At 42.1% G+C, this 19,814-nt stretch overlaps 2 protein-coding genes across 2 annotated transcripts in view; one reads left to right on the top strand and one right to left on the bottom strand.

Moving 5' to 3' along the window:
* The window catches only part of CABLES1 (Cdk5 and Abl enzyme substrate 1), a 71,911-nt gene extending 68,232 nt beyond the window's left edge, over positions 1 to 3,679 (top strand). The window contains exon 10 of the mRNA XM_021551555.3: positions 507 to 3,679. Coding sequence (XP_021407230.1) covers positions 507 to 647 — 141 coding nt within the window. The 3' untranslated portion in view covers positions 648 to 3,679. The remainder of the gene's footprint in view (positions 1 to 506) is intronic.
* A 13,401-nt stretch (positions 3,680 to 17,080) lies between these two features.
* Positions 17,081 to 19,814, bottom strand: part of SLC35D4 (solute carrier family 35 member D4) — a 54,624-nt gene continuing 51,890 nt past the window's right edge. The window contains exon 15 of the mRNA XM_021551526.2: positions 17,081 to 17,764. Within this exon, the coding sequence (XP_021407201.1) occupies positions 17,704 to 17,764 (61 nt within the window). The 3' untranslated portion in view covers positions 17,081 to 17,703. The remainder of the gene's footprint in view (positions 17,765 to 19,814) is intronic.

The raw sequence follows: 19,814 nt of genomic DNA, 5'->3' as shown, positions 1-19,814 counted from the left end.
GCCTTCTGCCTCTGAGGTATTAAGATCAAATTGTGGCAAAATAATTTCTTCATCAGGGCGTTGCAGCACAGTCTAATGCTGAAAGGAAAACTAGTGATTTCAAGCAGTGCAGGAAGTTTGTGGACAATTACAAGATGCATGTCTTCCATTACACAAGTGATTTTGATGTCTGCATGAAGCTAGGAATTTCCTGTTGCTGCAGTGGTAATCACTGTGATCATTAGAAGACGTATCTGCTCACAGTGGAAAGTGTGAAGTGATGAACGTGTCAGAAATAGCATGGCTGGCTGAGCTCTGTGAGTTCATCTTCACAGTAAGGATTTGGAACATCCAGTTCATACAGCTCTGATTTTCTAAAGCTAGAGCCATGCAAGTCAGTCAGGATAGAAGTTTAATGACAGCAGCGTGCATGTTTTGAATAATGCCATCTGTGGGAAAGCTCTAGAAAGGCAAACCCTCGTTCCCTTTTTGTTAATTTATTTTTTTCCCCTCGGCTGTGGTTACAGAAACTGGAAGAGAAGTTCCGGCTGAACAGGCGAGAGCTGATCGCCTTCGAGTTCCCGGTACTGGTGGCCTTGGAGTTTGCTCTCCACCTTCCCGAGCACGAAGTGATGCCACACTACAGACGCTTGGTGCAGAACTCCTAGCGCTGGCTGCCCGGCGGGGAAGGGGCTCCCGACTGTTCCCGCTTGGCTCTCCCAAGCCGCAGTTACTACTGGAAATGCAAAATCAGACTCCTAACACTTCGCTCTCTCTCCCCCCCAAAACAGTTTTTCTGGCTACAGGACATACTGCATAGACTCTTGGCTTTGACGAATTTATGTATCGTTACTTTCTCAAAGCAGGTGAAGACTGTTTGGTAAATAGTTCACATGCTGAAACTGGGTGGCAACTGACCCTATCTGGAGGGACTAGCGCTATAAAAGTAGGCAAAAATTAGAAGAGCAGCCTCCATGACCACCCCTCTCTCCATCACACAAACCCTGGAAGCCCACTGAGTGCATTCTTGTAGCGCTTTTTCTACAGACCTGCTGCAAATTCCAAGAGAACTTCTTAAAGTGAAAAAGCTTTTAAAGAAGATATCTTCACTGTGTCAAAAAGAATGTGCCAATCTATTTTTGTATCAGCAATTGAAAGTGCACTTTTTCCTGTGGGGTATTTGTGTGTGTATCCGTGTGTGTGTGTGTGTGTGTGCGCGCGACACCGAACTGATCTCAGTCCAGGTGGTTGGCTTAGCTGTTTCCAAGTGTATCAGTTACTGATGGTGAAGATCAAGGTGACCTTACATGTTTACTCCTTGAAAAACATAACTACTGGAAAAGTGGTAAATGGGATCATTTTTGGATGCTTGGGTTTTTTTATTCTCTGATCTTTTCAACATTGTACAACTTTGAGAGGATTACACTACTGCTACTGCGAGAGAAGGATCAGCAACTGACCTTAAGTTTTCAGTCATGTTTGTGGTAAAGATGAAAGCATTAGTATAAGATTTCCGTGTCATGTTTTTTAAAAATATCTTGTGTTAAGCCACATGCATATTTTTAACCTTCGCACTTTTCCCACTGTGGAGATGGTTAGACTTGCACTCTGTAGTGTTGTATTTCTGTGCTCTATGTTAGAGTGCGTAATAAGCACATTTATTGTGCTTTATCTTAAAACAGTGTTTTATTAAAAAAAAAGTGTAGGGCTCAGCAGTGTAATGGGTGTCTTAAGGCTCCAACAGCAGGGGCATCAGCCATTATGCTTTTGTGGTTTTAATTAGGATTGACTGTGTAAAATCTAAAATCTGTGCCCATTGAGATTCAGTTCCTTTAGACACTGCAGTGCTGGAGTTTTATGGTAAAACTTCTTGCAGCTTCCCTGGTTTTGACTGGACACCCAGAAAGCTTAAAGGCTTTATCCAAGCTCCTGATGCTATATCCACACTAAGCTAATGCCGTGCTGATGGATATTGTTCAGTTACTGTTATCATGTGGGATTCCCACTCCTGTCCAATCTTCTCCTGTGCTGGTTCACTTAACAAGCCTTGTCCTCAACATGCCCCACATGGATCTGCTAAAATCAAGTTATTACATTTGTGGTAATTATAAAATAAATAATAGTCTCAACTGTGAGATTTCAGCTGAAGCCTTACCTCTAAGTTTGGGAATGCTTGCTCAGAGTATGAAAAGGGCTTGTGAGCAGAACATAGAGAAGTGGGACATATCAGAGGATGCGAACACACTAATGCTTACTTTCTTTCACTCTTACTTTAATCAGTTTATTATTTCCTTCAGTTAAGCCAGGAAACATCCAGTTTCTTTACCAGCTTTGAGTCCTTTAAATTCTAGTATGAAAAAAGCCTGCATACTATTGCTCTACAGGATCTGGAAAGGTTACATGTCAGGACAAATGGGAATTTGTTTGATGCTATTGCTCTCCCCCCATTCTAAAGGGGAGGGTGACTATGCTAGCTTACAGTTATTAGTAATACTTACCTGATTACTGATAGAGATACATTCCAACAGGCCTGGGGAGGAGGGGGTAAAGATAAAAGTGTGCACTTAAACCTTCCCAGTGTAACGTCCCATGTCGCTGCAACCCACACATCACTCAGCCAACTGCAAAGTGAGAGGATGGGGGCCATTGACAGCAATCTTACTCCCTTCTCCTCTTCCTCCTCCTTCTCCTCCTTCCCCTGGCCTCCACACAGCCAAGGAGCAGTGGAGCCAAGAGCCTGGAGTGCACCTGGAGCCTGGGGCTGCCTTGCTGGTTTATTCAGAATAAAAAGGCAGTGGGTGTGGTGTGGACCTATGGTCCAAAACAGTCTGTGGGTCAGTTAGAAGGGCTTTCACCCTTGGCCATATCCCTTTCCACCCAAATTGTGTATATACATTCAAGATTTGTTTCTGATTGTGGAGATCTGTTTCTAACAGCAACCACTCAAAGCTAAGCAGAAGCTTTACCTTTCCACAAAGGCTTCTACCTTTTGCTTTTGAGTCTGATTTTTTTCTTATATTGCTTTATAGCATTGCAGGGAAAAAAGCAAATTGTGATTGCAAGATGCAGACTAAAGAATGACAGTCTTACAGTAGACTTTAGAGATTCTATTGAATCAAGCTGTCACATCTTTTGCCTTCTGTGCTGCTACCCAGCCCTGATCTACAGTTTACACAGATTTCTGAATGAAATCTGATTGCTGGAGACTTTCTGCTTCTCATTGTTATCGCTGTTGTTTTGCGGGCGGAAAAGGGTTTCAGAGTGATGTTCAGTTACAGTTTGAATGTGGAATAAACACTTAAGGTGGTGATGATGTTGCACTGTTCAATTAGGAATGTATATAAAGCCATATGTTGCTGGATCTCAGAGCACAAAGCTTGGTCAGTACAATTATGATTAGGACAATGGGCAGGATTTGCCCCCCTTTTCTGCCCAACCCTGGGAATATTCAGGCTGAAGAGGTAGAGAAAATCTGCACCAAACAGAAAACATGTTGATTGTTTTCCTTTGTCTTACATGGCAATGAGTGTTGATTTACAAATGATTTTAGGTTCAACTTTAAATAGTTTGGGAAAATAATCCATTCCATATAACTTGTTCTGTTTTGAAATTATATACCGTACACTCTACCATGCAGAGTTCATTCCTTTTCTAAAAAAAAAAAAAAATAATAAAAGTTTTAAAAAAATTGAAAAACACAGACTGTTTTTCAGCAGTGACAATATGTAAAATTATTCTGTCTCTCATCTGTATGTGAAAAAGGGTTTGGTTTTGCCTCCCCCTGAGACAAGCAGATGCTTATTAATAAGGCAGTGGTGGGCTTGTCAAAGGACCCTGGCCATCTCCTGGTGTTCAGCTCCCTGCAGAGCCTTCACTTCAAACATTTCCCCTCTATTCAAGATCATAACCTTCTTCCCAGACCACTGTTTTGGGTTTGTGGGATTTTAAGCCCTTCTTTTTTTTCAGCACCTGGAATTGCCAGAACCAGGGTCTCTGAGTCCCAGCTGTCAGTATGCCAGAGGATGAGGCACAGGCAGGCTCTCCAGCATTGTTTGTATCTCATGACCCCTTGTTCACAAGAAAATTTAGAATATGCTACTTTGGGTTAGTCCAGGTGATGGTAAAACATACAACTAGCCCACGTGCCAGTTGTAGTTCACAAGCAGCTGCTTCCTCTATAGAGGCTGAAAGTTGTGTTTTGGACATTCATGTGTTGCACACCCAATTGCCCACCATGTGTTTGCATTCAAGGTATGTTTTTACACCTATGACACCCCCTTAATCCAATGCCTTTCTAGGCGGTCTCATCAAACACACCCATTTACTTGTATTTTTATTCCATGTTAATAAAGTTATGGGAAAGGTTTGCCTCTCTACCTTTACCCATAGCTCCAGAAACCCACAGCTTTAAATCATATTTGTGACAATACGAAAAATGCCATGATTCACACAGACTCCAGAACATGCAAACATACAGAAAAATACTTGGCAACCATTTTCCTAAACTACTTACTAACTTGCAATGGCTTATTTGGGATAGTTTGTAACATATCTAAATGACACAGCTTCAGCTAATTGCTCCAGCCTCCTAAAATACAGGGAAGGAGACTTGTGTGGAAGCAGTGAGGAGTGGTTTGCTAAGAGATGATTGCACCTTCCCACGATGCTAAAGGATTTTGGCACCAGGCCCCACAATAAACATGTAAAAATACACAAACAAGGTAAAAGTAGTTGAGCGAGGCAAGAGACTGAGCAATCGGAGTAACAATGCCAACATCACTAGCTGAGACTGAAATCTGTCCCAGGTTGCACCTTTGGGAAGGGAGGAGAGTGTGGGAAGCAGTTTTGAACTTAATTTGTTCATCTGCCACTGTAAATTCTGTACTGAAGAAGTAGAAAAAAGGGAAAAAAGCATCAGGTTCATCCTTTCACAGAATGTTGTGTGCAAAGCAAAAAGGCCTTTGCGGAATCCTAAACTGATGTTTCAGCACCAGCTGTATGAGAACCAGTAACAGGTAGAGACCCCCACCTCAGCCTGGAACCTGATATTCCAGATGAGCTCAGAGGAGAGCTCTTCAGTCCCTGAAAAAAAACCAACAAACATACACCCTGCCCAGACCCAGCAGCAAATACCAGGACCAACAGACAGAAACGAGAAGCAGTGCTTACAGCCTGCACACCTTCAAAGCAAGGCAGGGGTGAAGCAAGAAGTTGCTGCTGACTTGAGCAGCAAACACATCCTGCCCTTAACAAGACCTGCTATCATAAATTGCCCTCCCTACACATTCATCTATCCTGTCATACACTCCTTTCCATAACCTTGCTAAACATCCTCTTAAGCCAGATAGGTCTCTTGCCTCTGTTACACTGTTTAGACGGATGCTCCAGGGCTTAATTCCTCAAACCTGAAGAAGTCTTCCAGTTTGCAGTCAGATTGCATTGGTGACCAATTTGTACCTTTTTGAATTCATGTTAGTATTCCATCTAACTTGAAACTGAACTCTGAGGCGTGGTGCTCCTTAGCAGCAATCCTTAACAAACTTCTGGAGTTTAGTTAAGCAAGACACTAAAAGGAAAAAGTACAGGCAAGAAAGCCAGTCCTCTCCCAGAGGCCTCCAAGTGTAGTGAAGTGTTTTGCTTAACATCAATGGGTACAACCACCAGGGAAGAAGCTGTGCAAGTCAGGTTTTCAGAAACACTGACACAAGACTTAAACTTCCCTCATTTTCAATGCAGCAGCATCCATGAGCAAGACTTTATACCTTTCTACCCCTTCTTTCATCCAAAGGGCAGGTTTCCCTCTTCTCCATTGCTTCCTTTTACCAGCAGCAGGAGGATTTTTACTCTTAAGAGTTCACCAGGAGAGCAAAAGGATGAAGAGGCAGAAGAGTTTATTTACAAACCAGTACTAAATCACCCATGTTCAAAAAAAAGACTGGTTTACCAGGAATGGATTCTGTTCATTGATTTAGGAGAGGAATATTGGGATTTTCTCTTAGATCTTAGGCAGAGCTTTAGCTAAATTTTTCTTTAGGCTGAAGCCTTCCAGCAAGGAAGGGTTTGGAGACATCTAGACTACTAACTCAAGCCACCTGTTCCTCCCCTGTTGGTGTGTCATTTATGTTGCCCACAGGGCTGAACTGTGCTGGGTTTTTACAAAGGACAGTGGCAGTGTTTCAGAGCACAAAAATGACAGGCACAACATCAGGTTTTAAACTCCCACACAAGAAGACTAAAAGAACCAACCCTGTTCTGATCCCCAGGTTTCTTCACATCTGTTTGTGTTTCAGGAATCCCTGGGAGTGCACAACTCTCCAGGGAGCTCTCAGCTCTTTCTCCTCATCTCACACTTCTCCAATCATCACATACATCCAAATTAAAATAAAAAGGAGGTAAGATGGCAAATCTCAACATATTTATAGAGTGCTAAGAAAAGAGCAAGCTCACCAAACAGTAAGCAAAAGACTTTCATGCTGGTTTGCTCCCTTCTTGCAAGGAATGCTCGTGGCAGTCCCTGGCTGGGGAAGCAGCACACTCGTGATGGCCTCCCCCAGCCCTTCACAATTCAACATGCTCTTAACTAAACAGCCACTCTGGATGGGGAGGGAAGATAACATACCAGGAATAGATTCAGAAGAATTGCAGAGCTGAAGAGTCTGACAGGCTGCGTGAGAGAAGGAGGAATGGTTTCCAAAATTACAAATATGCAGAAAACAACAGGAGGCTGTGGTTTCTAGTGGTATTTTGTTGACAACCAAAGAAGCCTGAATATTGGGGTAGGAGTTTTGTTAAAAAAAAAGACAAAACTACTGAAGAAACAGTAGCTGTGAAGTTTTAAAAAGACAAATAAGACAATTTTATTTCTAAACTGCTCTCATCCCACTCAGTCAAAAAAGACTGAATTGCTAGCATTTGAATTGGATGAATGGTCTAGACCACACTGTTCTCCCAGTCCCTTGCCACTTGCCAGCACATCTGTAATCACAAGACTGAAGCCCAGACACCTTCTTCATGTTGCCCTGCATTTGTGAGTGAGAGCTCACAGCTCAGAGTTTCACAGCCTGTGAAGCAATTAACACCTGTCAATTAAACTGCCTCATGCAGTCCTTTTTAATTGGGAAAGATGCAGTTCTGTCCTCAGTGTAGGGCAGGAGTGCACGGTGGGCCTGCTTCCCACCTGGATACATTGGCTGCCTCTTAGTTGCATGCTGGGATAAAACCTGGCTGTGCAACCACCCACACCCATTCAGCTTCCCTTGAAAAGAAACCCACAGCACTCACAAGAAGGGAAGAAAGAGATCACTTACCCACAGCTGTCCACGGTAACATACCTAGAGGAAAAGGGAGAAGAAGGGAGAACTGAAGCAGTGACTACCCAGTCACCATCACTGTCAATATAGTCAGCATCATCTTCACCTTCATCTCACCTTAAGAAGTGAGCCTCTCTTCTCCCAGCAGCTGAGAGAGAACTGAGAGGTTGCTGAATCAGCAGCATGATTGAAGTGCAACCATTAGCAACCTTCCTTCTTCCTTCAAGGTCTGAAGTGAACTATTTGAAGAGGACTTAGTCTGAGCTCTGACCTCCCACAATGCAGCCAGGCACTGACTGCACTGGGGCTCCTCATGGAAGCATTTCAGCAAAACATCAAAGCACAGACTTACACTTTTGAGGTGGACAAAGTCCAACATATCTCCAAACATCAGTAGGTTGCAACTATGTCAGTCTCTTCTAGTTGTGAACATTTTTTCTAGTCAAAGCTAGACCAACTCCACCTTAATAAGCAACCCCAAGGCATTTACATCATTTACATGCAGATCTTTCAAAAGCACAGCATGTTTTTGAAAGCTCAATATTTAATGCCTTCCTCCAGAGCAACATCCTCTCATGAGCAGCAGAGACTGTGGTACCAACATCTGGGGTGTTTCCATGGGCCAAGATGACAACACACACAAAACCAGCACGAGAACTTCAAAGTGCTCATCTCCCCTGACAGCCCCAATATGAATTGTTCATTCATATTTTCTGAATACAAGACTCTGCAAGCTGCCATCTGCCTACCAGGGCAGCCTGTGTATCTGTACAGAATGGAGGTAAATTAAAACAACAACCCAAATGGAAAAGAAAAAAAAGAAAAAAATTTTTTTTTTTTTTTTTTTGTCTAGTACATAATATTTCCTCAAACCTGAGAAGTATCATGCTGAGTCAGAGCTCCACCAGTCAGTGGAGCATAGGAAGCATTGCATTCAGATGTACTTTCTAAGGAACATTTCAGATCACAGTTTAAATTATGTATTGTGCAGATGGATTAAGAACTAAACCCCATTTTCTCTTTTATTCCATGTTATGTGCTTTTCTCTTGACTGCTGCTGTTTAGGCATCTTATTTTCCTCCCTCCTCTCCCCTTTTTTGTTCACCTTTTGTTATTTCAATAAGCACAAAGACAAACAGAAAAAAGCTGATGCAGTGCTGGGAGTTGGGTCTGGCTGACTCTTTCACATGGTGCATCTGGAGCTGCAGACTCCACCCTTCGTCTGATTTATTTTAAAAGCCTGCTGTGTCCATTAATGGAAAATTGGACCCTGTTCAGGCTGTGATGGTGTCCATGGACAGGAAAATGGAAAGTTTCAGATTAAAGCTGCAGGAGACCAGGAAGAAAAATATCTGGAGAATTTAATTGATGGTGGCAGCACAATAATTGCAGACAGATATTAGATATTAAAGAAATGGCAGTCTGTGACCCAAAGCAGATCCTTAGGTCCAAGGAGGGGAGCACAAATGTCTGTAAGGCCACAGGACTATAGACTTAAAATATTCATCACTAGCAGGAAGTTCAAACATTTAGCAAAACTAAAAACATAGGATAGAACCACTATCACTGGATGTTACATGTGCTAACCATCCAAGTTATTCACTTCTTAAAGACGTGAGACATATCTGATGACAGCCATCTGATTTGAGAAAGTGGTAGGAATCTCGAAGACATCATTCTGCAGTTTCATTAGAATAAAGAGCTTAGAGAAGTCACCTTTACTGAAAACCTGATCAGACACTGGGGAAGCCAATCAAGGCACATGGAAAACAATCTACACCTGGGTTGCTGCTGTCCATGGAGCATAAGACAGTGAATCAGTGAAGAGACTTTTCAAATCCCAACCAAGCTTAGAGCCTAGTAATGGCATTCCTAGGGGGAAAAATAAATACATTAAAATCTGTAAAACCAAGCAATATTACAGCTTTTAAACCCACTGATTGATAATAACAATACTGTCCTCATGTGATTTTTTTTTTTTACAGTTAACAGTGTAGCAATAAAGTAAAAGTATTGCTGTAATCATGGCTACTTATATAAAACTACCATAGAATACAGGAGAAGATGAAACCAGTATGATGAAATGGAAACTTAATGCATTTTACAACCAATCCCCCATACCCCCTCAAAAAAAACCAAAACCTTAAAGAATGCTCTAGCTGAAATCTCATGCCACGGTCTTGCTTTATTGTTTGTTTTTAAACTGTTACATGGAAAATTATGATAGAATTCTATAGCAGGAAAATATTTTTGGAGTGGTCAAAAATATTTTGGGCTACTTGGTACCTTCCTATTAAGGCAAGACAGCCAAATCTCCAGCCCATGAAAGAATTTGTCATGAAGTGAGTTCATGAAGTCTCTCAGAGAGACCAATATGGTTAAGAGCATGTTCCATTCTCTCCTTTCCCAAAGAAACACAAACACTTGCAAAACCCTTCCAGTCTTTACTTTTGGATGAAATGATTGCAAGGAATGGGAGGTGGTGCAACATAATATTCCATTACTTTCCTCCTGCTAGCTGAAGTCACAGCCTGACATTCCCATCAGCACAGCCATCTGTTTACAGGAGCTGTATCTAGCCTGATGCCCATACAAAGGGAAGAGAGGAACATGATTGACACAGAAGATTTAATTTGCATCAGTTTAAAAGATCTGGCTTACTGTGCAGAACATGGTACTAGACCCAAGTTACCTTTAGAATAAAAACTCTCCCTGATTTCCCATGATCTGTTGGAGCCCCAAATGCCGGCAGCAAGAGGTTACACAGCCATCTCAGCTGTTTTCCACTGCACATACTTATTTAAAACTGACTTTCTATGGTTTCAAAGAGGGGTTTGAACCAGAATGGTGCCTTTGTGTCATGTTTTCAGAAACAAGAAGAGTAAAAAACGTGAGAGGGATTTTGAAGGGCAAGCTTTTACACTTTTTCTGTAGCAGGAGGTTAAGGGCTCCTCTGTCAAAATTTTCAGTGGCACTGCCTTTGCAATTCAGCATTTGTCTGGTGAGCTACACTGCTTTTCTCCAAACATTTCTGAATCACAGAGGGTTTGTTTTATAGGTTTGTTTATTTGTTTTAACCCAAAAGAAAACACTATAGTTGAGTTTTTTCCATCTGAGAGACTGTGGTAAGCAACTTACCCATACAGACAGCTATTCACAACAGAAGTCATTCAATTCTTTGCTCAGCAATTTTAATATTCCCCTTTGAATACAGCTGAACCACATGAAATTCTGTTGTGTAAGGCTCTCCTTCAAAGTAGAGATTTATTTTCTTTGGTAACAGCTCATCAAGTCTTGAGGCTACAACCATCTGTGTTAATCTCTGCACAGTCTGTTCTTATTCATCATCAATAATAAGACCAAGGAGCACCCATGCTGAAGACAATATGAACAGACAACTATAATAAAGAAATAAAAGCTGCCTTGCTGAAATTTTCAGCTTCGGTGTCTATCCTACATCATAATTCTTTGACCATAACCGGAGACATCAAATGGGGGGAAACAATTAACTTCACCCAAAAGGAACATAATGTTTGAAAGAAAGTTCTACTATGTTTTCTGAGCAGCCATTATGGGAGTGATTTGCAGATCTCAGTCTTTGGCAGGAGGACAGCCAGCAGCAGAGAAGAACTTGGAGGCTGTTGGCTTCTGCCTGCTAGAATTTATTGTCTCTTACATTACAGCTGTGGTGATGTTCCCTACTAACTGCTGAAGCTTCCTGCACAAGTAGATCGGGTTGTTCAAATGCTGCAGGTAAGATCCAGGGCAATGCCTGCAGAGTCACATAGCAGCAGTACCTCCAGCTTGATCTCCAATGACACTAAAATGGGGTTGTCACTTCTGTCGTTCAGCTTCAATGGAAAAACTCACTGTAAGAGCTGATCATGCTGAGCATCCTCCGCAACATGCTGATAATTATTTCCTGGCATTGGACTACCCACAATGTTGCAGATTTATGGGCATAAAGTGTCTCAATTAAAATTTCTTCTGCCTGCCCAAACCTGAAAGAAATTATTTTTTTAACTTGTGAACTTGTGATGGTAACTGGCATAGAGACCTCTTCCCTGAGAAGGCAAAAAACCAACCAGTTTATAGGCGATGAGTAAGGGAGAAGTGACTTCTTAACAGATGTTTTCCATCTTCAAGGCCAAGCTCATCCCTTGGTGTCCCAGAAGGTATGACAGAGAAACAGCAAAGATTCCTTTTCGTTTCTGTCTCTAGCCAGGGCTAGAGGGGATGATTACCCAGCCTAGCTTGGTCTCCACAGCTTTCAAAGGAAGGTCTGAGAAATATTTGCCTTGAGGTAGTTCCCATCCCAGTCAATGAATGCTTTCTGCTTTTGCGATGTGACTGCTAATTACAGCCACACAGTCCTTACAGTGGACACCTGCAAATCTCCAAAACCTTTCTGCTTAACAATAACTTCATGCCTGAAACACAGTCCTTTTTGCAGAAACTCCAACCCTCTTGTTAGTCTAACTGCTATCAGTGATACTTTTTCTGTGCTTATGCATTGCAAACAGCATTCCTAGCCCTCCACTTTTCCTTTCCATCTTCATTGCCTAATGACCCAGTTTCAATCTGAATAACCATTTCCTCCAAACAACATCAACCCTTCTCCTTATCAGTTTCAAAAGGGTTATGCTGGTTGTTTTATTCAGCCAGCTTGCTCCAGGCAGGTGCTGTTCTTACACAGTATCACAAAGCACTCGTTGCCTGCAACTGCCGCATAAACAAACTTGTTGGTGCACCAGCTTTCCCCAGCAGCAGTGGTACAGAAATCTGAAGTTTAAGTGTAAACAGGGATCAAACTCCTACAGGAAAATGGGCCTGGCCTTCGATTCCCAAGCTGTACTGGCCCTCAAGTACTTGAACCAACATGAATCTTACGGTAGAGCAACCACTTCTTCACCAGCCTCACCTAAGAATGTGCAAGTTTTCCTCCCTGTCAAAGTGATGTTTGTCAGGAGTCATGAAAGGTACAGGACTGCTGATGGCACACAGGAAGCAGAAAAGCTCAAGCAGTAACAGGGTCTCCCACAGTCACATCTGTGAGCAGAGCTATGGGATTTCACACATTGCCTGGCAGGGGCACAGAGAGAGACACACCCATTTCACAATATTCTTCTACATACAGCCTTCTCTATATGGGCAGCAAGTTCACAGCTGAACAAGTCCTGGGCTATATGTTTTCAAAGCATAATTGCTAATCGTGGTCCCAGTGTGGCTTTCAAGGGGGTTTTGTGTACCATCAAATCAAGAACTTAACATGCTGGCTGGCTACTCCCACCTACTGTGGAAGCCAAGGCAATTATATTAAAAGGTAGAAGAGCAGTGTGACTCCTTCCCATCACAGATACTAAAGACTCCCCATCTTGGTGATCAAGAAGAGAGTGCAACTTTTTTCCCAGCATTATTACAAAAACCAGTCCATTTGCTAGAAGAAATCGAGGCTTACACAATGACACTTTAGTTAAAAAAAGGGTTAAGCTTCCCAAACCAGGCCAATAATATGGAAATAGTTACACAACCTTCATAGGCTCTTCTAATTCCTTTTTGGGACTAAACAGACTTATATTTGTAATACACCCTAGTTTAAAAAAAGCAAAACAAGCTCACAAAGAAAAGCCCTAGCCCCCACCCCCCCAAACCTATGAATAAGAAACATATTTTCAGAAGCAAATCTCATCCTATTTTATCTCCTTGTACAAAAGTATGTCAGTCTCAATTTTTTTAGTCCTGCCCCGTCTCCTTCCCCTCACCCACGCCTTCTTTTCAAATGAAACGAGCCTGTCCCTGTGTCTATCCTCTGGAACAGGATTAAAGTTTCACACTGAGCCTGTTGCTGGGTTCACAGTAGCAGATGATCTGTTTGAAAGCTGTTCATTCAGTTCTGGGCAAGGCAAATTTGCCATGAGTTTTCTTCAACCCACCATCTCCTTTAGCTTACAGGAGCTTTCCTCAGCTCTCAGCACAGCTCCCAGCAACTAACTTTTCTACAATACTTAATAAAATACTTAATAAAGCATCCTTTTCAAAGCATGTGCTATGTTGAAAACACACTTCTTGAATTCTTTAGATCTTCTTGTTTGATGGTGGGAAATGAACATACATATGTGTGTATATATATGTATGTATATATACATATATATATATATATATATATATATACACACTCATCCACCAACTCAGACACAGCGTTACGAAGAATAATGGCAAATCACAGTTCTGTCTCTTACTGAATACTTTAACAGGTCCAGACCTTCTTTAAAAAATAATTTTAAAGTTTTCCTATTGCTTTTTGCTAAGATCACTTGCTCTGCAGATTTTCAGCTTCTATTGAAAGACTGGCATAGATTCTCTGCCAACACAATGCAGCAAATAAGCAACAAAATATTCACTTCAGTGTTAAGTATCAGGTTCGTTTAATTAATTTAATAACATTTTCTGCTGGAAGCTATGTTTCAGCCGCTGGATCCAGAAGATTGTTTCAAAACAGAATCCTTGTGGCCTGCATTTTTGTAATCCACTTGTAGTCCATATCCAGCAGTTTTACTCTTCAAGTCTTCTTTTGGCAGCACTTGGCTTTAAGCAAATGCTCTCTATGATGAAGGCCAGCCACATGCATGAGTCATGCCACTGCAGTGGATAACACAAGCCTTGTCCCAATTACTTTGTAAGAAAAAAAAGACACTTGGAAAATAGGTGTAAGCAAGGTAGGACCGAAATGATTCAGGATCATCTCTGTCAGTGATTTGATCAAAGCCAGCAGATGTGAAAGGGGCATGAAGGGACAGCCTTCAGCACCTGCTGCCTTTTAGAAAGACTAGCACACTCCATTTTTTCTCTCTAGTCTCATGTGTTGACAACCCAAGAACAGTAAATTTCTTAAATGCTGGATACTGATAAATGTGGAGTGTTTTGTATCAGCTGAGCTACAGACCCACCACTCTGCTTTCAGGCATTAATTGGTCTCATTGCTTCTCTGCAACCTTCCTCAGAGCTGTGTGTTTGGCACTTTGTATTTTTGACTGACTCAAAAAAGGTCAATGATATGCCAACCTTGCATATTCCTGCTTCAAATTACTTAACATAACTGTTCACAAGTCTTGCAAGAGCCATTTTAAGCATGAACTTCTGAGATTTCCTGCTGTGAAGATCACTTTAACAACCCTCAAGTGAGTTCTTATTATGAAGCATCCCTTCTTCTGTGGCAGAGCTGAATGAAAGACCAGGGCACTGCTTTCTCAGGAAATCACCAAGTTTGCTCTATCCCATCCCCTCCAGTCCCCAACCTCTGCAAGCAGCCAGTAGTGCCTGCCCTGCCCAGCCCACATTTCTCCTCTGCTGCCATTGCCTGCTCACCCAGGGCTGTGAGGAGCAGGGAGTCCAACAAGCCCTGTGTCTGTGCTCCCTTGGGTGCCACTGGTGGGATCATACACCTTCCCAAGGGTAGTGGTGAAGAGCCAGGGTCATCTTGGTGCCCTCCCAGAGCTGATCTTTAGGTTTGTATGACCTGCTCTGCACAGGCAGCTGAGATGCCATCTCAGGGCTTTGCAACTGCTGCTGGTCACCAGCTCCTGGCTGGCATCCCCAACCCAGCACACACGTGTTGAGAAAGGCACCACTTGTTCCAACAGCCAGAAGTCCCCCAAGGGTTCTCTCCCCACCATCGCTTGCCCCACCACAGGGCTGACCCTTGGACAGCTCACTGTGAGCAGCGCTGAACCAGCCCTTGGCTCACAGGACTCTCCCAGAGGCAGATGCCACACTGGAACCTGGCCATGCTGCCCCCTCTGCCACAGCCTGAGCAAAGACGCCAAGCCATGCCTTCAACACATAAAGACAACTCCCAGTACGCAAAGATGGATTTTGAAGGCCACTGAGCTCTATTTCCACTCTAATCTGAGTTTTCAGCAAGACTGATGAGCCTCATGCTGCTCTGCAGAGGTCACTCTCACCTGAAACAGGTGGGGTTGGTTCAGAGGGTACTGAACCAGTCGTGTTTGACAGAGGAGCCCAACTCCACTGTTAACTGTGGTTCTTGGATTTGCTTATGTAGCAATCAGTTTAAACCTACGCTTCTTACTTACCTCAAGCAGAGTCTCAGAAATGCAAGCATGCTGCACTAAGGCACAAAAAATGCAAACAGAAGTTAAGCAGTTCAGTGCTGTTTAACATGCATGAGTTAAATAAAAAGGCAGTTGCCTTACTGTGCAGGAGGATACTAATGCAGTATCTGCAGGCACTGAATTCCTCCAGAGCCCAGAGAACAGAAATGCCTGTTGTAGCCAAACAAGTTTCCTGCAGCCATTCCAAAATACCCTCTGGTCAAAGTGCTATTACAACCCTGGCTGCTGGTTTGGCCTCTGCCTTTCCACTGAGACCACCAGCAAGAAAGCAAATGGGTGTTCTGCATGTTGCTATGAACAGCACAGACAAGATAGAGGAAGAAAATAAACCAGACTGCAGCCTACCCTTGAAAGTTATGCAAGAAGAGAGGTACAAGATGAGCTTTTCCCACAGCAAGAGTTCCAGCTCTGATTGCAAAACCTCAGCAATCATGCAGGGACTCTTCCATGAGGTCTCCTAGGGTCACTATCCACTTCAAAGTCAGCAGAAAGGTGGCACAGCAAGGATCCTACTGCATTGCCACAACTGGCTGGCAGAGAGAGTTGCCTGGGGAAAGCCAGAATGCTGCAGCCATCACTCCCAGCACTGTCTGAATTTACAGACTGGAATGCCATGAGTACTCATGGCTGGCTGTGTCATGGCTCACTGGGTGTACAAGCCCCACTTCATACTCTGCTGGTTTCAGGACTAGTGCTCAAGCTCAAGCATTCATTTTTTTAATGCTTGTCCCTCTCTTCTCCCTTTCTTCCCAAACCTGAGTTTTACCACCTGGCAAAAAAATGGCTCACACCAAACTCAAGCCAGAGTGGGACCCAACATACACAGACAACATGCCCATACAAAGGGACCTTTTATGCTAGACTCACATAAGCTTAGGTACAATATTGACCAGAGTACTACTCTCATAAGCTTCTCTTTATAACATTTTTTTTTTTCCTGAAAAACAACTGTCTTTCTAAAATTCTCTAGCCATAGAAACTGACTGCAAACATCTGTAAAATTTACCTTCTTTGTTAACCTGTGGTGTTTTGTTTGAAATTAAAATGTAGCCACATTTTCAAGCCCATCTGGTTGAATTTGTTAGATTGAAGCCTCCGGTAACTGCAGCCTTGTAGAAACCATGTGTCTTGTCTAGACTAGTTAGACAGTTTGTATCTACAGAGAAATATGCACTTCCTAATACAATCTATTCAAGAAGGATCATCTCTGTGAGGGCAACACTCTTTCCATGGACCATGAAGGAAACTTGGTCAACTTAGATTAAGGGACTACACTTTATATTTCTAACATCAAGTGAGACAAGTCCCTTTCCTCACTGAAGATGTGCTATCAAGTTCCTTTTACCATGTAGACTTTTCCCACAATATAAACTCATCATTTAATATTACTTTCATATAGATTGCAGGCTCTAATATATCAAGATTAATTTCTAACAGCCATTAAGCAACCAGAAGTGAAATTACTTTAAGAACCCTCGAGATTAATTTCCTTTCCATTCATTCAAGGTTCATGTTCTTTGTTTCCTCTTGCAATAATTTAAGAGACAAACCACTGCTAGGAACAGTAAGTGTCCCTCCACCCCCTCCAGCTGACAAAAAATTGGCAGAGTTCAAGAGAAATCTCAGCAAATGGGAGAGAAAAAAATTCACAAAGAGCAATCACTACAGATATTGAGATTTATTGCTGATTTTCCCTTTCTGAAAGGCTGTCAAACTGCCACAGTTCCAGAAGGGGATTATCTCCACAAGCCCTTTGGCCTCAGTCCCTGTGCCAGTTCAGACAACATGACTAGAGACCTGTGTGTGGCAGCTTGCTGCTTACAGAACAGCTGGAGGCAAAATCCATCCTTCCAGATCCTGAATTTATACGTTGTTTGGTATGACCTGCTGTCTGCTTCAAACAAAAAAAAAAAACACTGGGAGCATCCTGTGGGGAATGCTGCTTTTCCTGAGTTTAGCTCCCTGTGTAAGAAGCTGCTACTGAGTAGTGCTCACACAGAGCCATCAGCATGATACAGTGCAGTTTTTTATTTACCACATCAATCTGATATAGTTGGTCTTGTGCTTTGAGGCAAAGGCTCCTTACCATCTTTGCCAACTATGCTGCTCCCTTACCAGCACCAGTAATAGCACACGTTCTTTTCTTAATTGAAAAAAAAAAAAATAGATCCCTTTCCTCATGTTTGGTCGCACTTCTTCATTCCTGCTGCTGCTCTTTTTTCGTGATAGTGTCTCTAGGCTGCAAGTCAGTTCTTTTCCAACTGGTGAGATCTGGTTCCTCTTTATGTGCCTGTCCTTTCAGTGTAAACAAGCAATGCTTCTCCAACTCCACCGATCACAAGGCTGTAAACAAAGTATATCACAAATTTAGCATCATGCAAGTCCTTCCACTTGATACAAAAAGGTATTACTTTATCTAAACATATTCCAACCTAGAGACAGTTACCCAGGTGATTTTTTTCATTTGCCTTGCTAAGAAAATGCTGAAACCCAAAATATCTTATTTAAATGATCTCATCAGAAACTACCTTTCCTGTGTTTTTGGGCTGGTGCTATTCAGTGAAAATGCACAGACAGTAATCTAAATGGAGAAGGTTGCCCCTAGTTACAAGAATAGCTGCACACCCCTACACCTGCAAGAATAGGAAAGGTAGGCAAGAAAGTTTGAACCTTATTAGCTTATTGATTCCCTCTTACAATTTCTGTTTGTGTTTTGTCCTGAAAACTTTCCCTTCACAATATCAGTAGCAGATGTAAAGCCTAAGTTTTGTGGACAAGGTGAAATCTGGGGAAACCTTTTCACCTTGGGGTGATCCCATTGGCATAGTGAGGCCAGTAGAAATTCCTGTGTTTGCCTCCCTTAGTGAGGTGAAAGGAGCTGCCCCAGCCAAAAAGGCACATGTGCCCAAGCACTTCTTTCCTGTGCTGTTCACAGCACAGCCGTGGCACTAAGGCTGCTCCCCAAGAGTCAGCCTAGGGGCTGGGCTCCAAGTCAGGATGAATGGTTTTACAAAAACCTTCACTCAAATATGCTATCAAACCACTCAGTGCATGCAATAGTTAATAATCCCCAAGTCTCCTCTTTTATCTCTCACCGCTGACAGGAATATGGTAAGATGCCGACTCTTCTCCCCTTTTAGAAAAGTGCAAAGCTAAGTGTACTGACCTTTCATCTTAGCCCCATGGCTTAATTAGCTTATGAAACAGAAAAGCTCCTTACTGAACTTTATAAACAAAACAAACTTCTGTTAAGTTCATTTCTAAGAGTACTTTTTTTTTCCCTTGGAAAAAAAAAAGCATGTAAAGCTGAAGGCTCTTTGGTTTAATAGCATTACATTCACTTAAATCTTAGTTTTGCTGAGCTGTTTTAAAAACCACATAATTGCCCTTGTTCCTGAGAGGAAAAAAATATTGTATAACAACAGCATGACATCCTACAATTACACAGTAATAAGCCCTGGAAAGGAGGTGCTACAGACAGTCTGTGACGTCCGCTGGGAAGACAGAATAGCTTTGGTGTGGAATTACCAACAAGTAGCAAAAGGCTGCAAGGGGTGCAAGCTTTTCAAAAAGGTAACAACGTCTGAGTGTTTTTTTTCTGGAGAGGGTTAACCCCCATATCTTATTTCAGCTCCAGTTATAAACACACTCTATGCATCTATTCCTTTGGAATCTATGGTTGGATATAATATACACTTTGTCCTAAAGGAAAACAAAACCAAAACACTGCATACAGAAGACCTTAGAAATTTTTTTCTATAGTTGTGCTGTTTTCTGAATTTTTAACAGAGATTAAAAAATAAATCTGTCTCTGACATACCATTTCAAAAATGAGACTGGCACTTATGTACAAAAGATAATAAACTGCTCAGCCTTGTTCTGGAAAAAGATGCCAGTACCAGAGCTGTTCTTTAATATCATATGTCTTACATCAGAGAAGAAGAATCCCTTTCTGAAGGATTTGAAATCTTGGGATCCACATGCCCATGCAGTCCAAATTACTAGGCAAATGGAAACCATTGTTATATCTTCAAGATGAAGCAGAGCAAAAACCACGGCTAAATGCCAGCCCTTGATTTTACCTTCATTTTCCCATGTGGCAAACTTTCCAGCTTCTGTTTATAGTGGGGTGACAGCTAACTGCACTTGCCCATAATTCAAAAATGAACATATGATATTGTCCATGACCACACTGGAGCAGCACTAAAATCCTCCATGATTAATGTTCTCATGAGTACTTTGCAGCTGCTATCATCCAACAAACTATTTCCAGAGCTTTGCTGCTAAGTCAAGGCATTGCCAATGCACAAGCACTAACAAAATAAAAATTTTTAAAAAAATTGTTTTCTTTTTAAATTATGACAATCAAAGTGTAACAGTGGCCAAAGGGCTA

The sequence above is a fragment of the Lonchura striata genome, chromosome 1, assembly GCF_046129695.1.
Source record: "Lonchura striata isolate bLonStr1 chromosome 1, bLonStr1.mat, whole genome shotgun sequence".
NCBI classification, from domain to species: Eukaryota; Metazoa; Chordata; class Aves; order Passeriformes; family Estrildidae; genus Lonchura; species Lonchura striata.
Note: the sequence above shows the minus strand (reverse complement) of the source record. Positions and strands in the feature narration are given on the sequence as shown.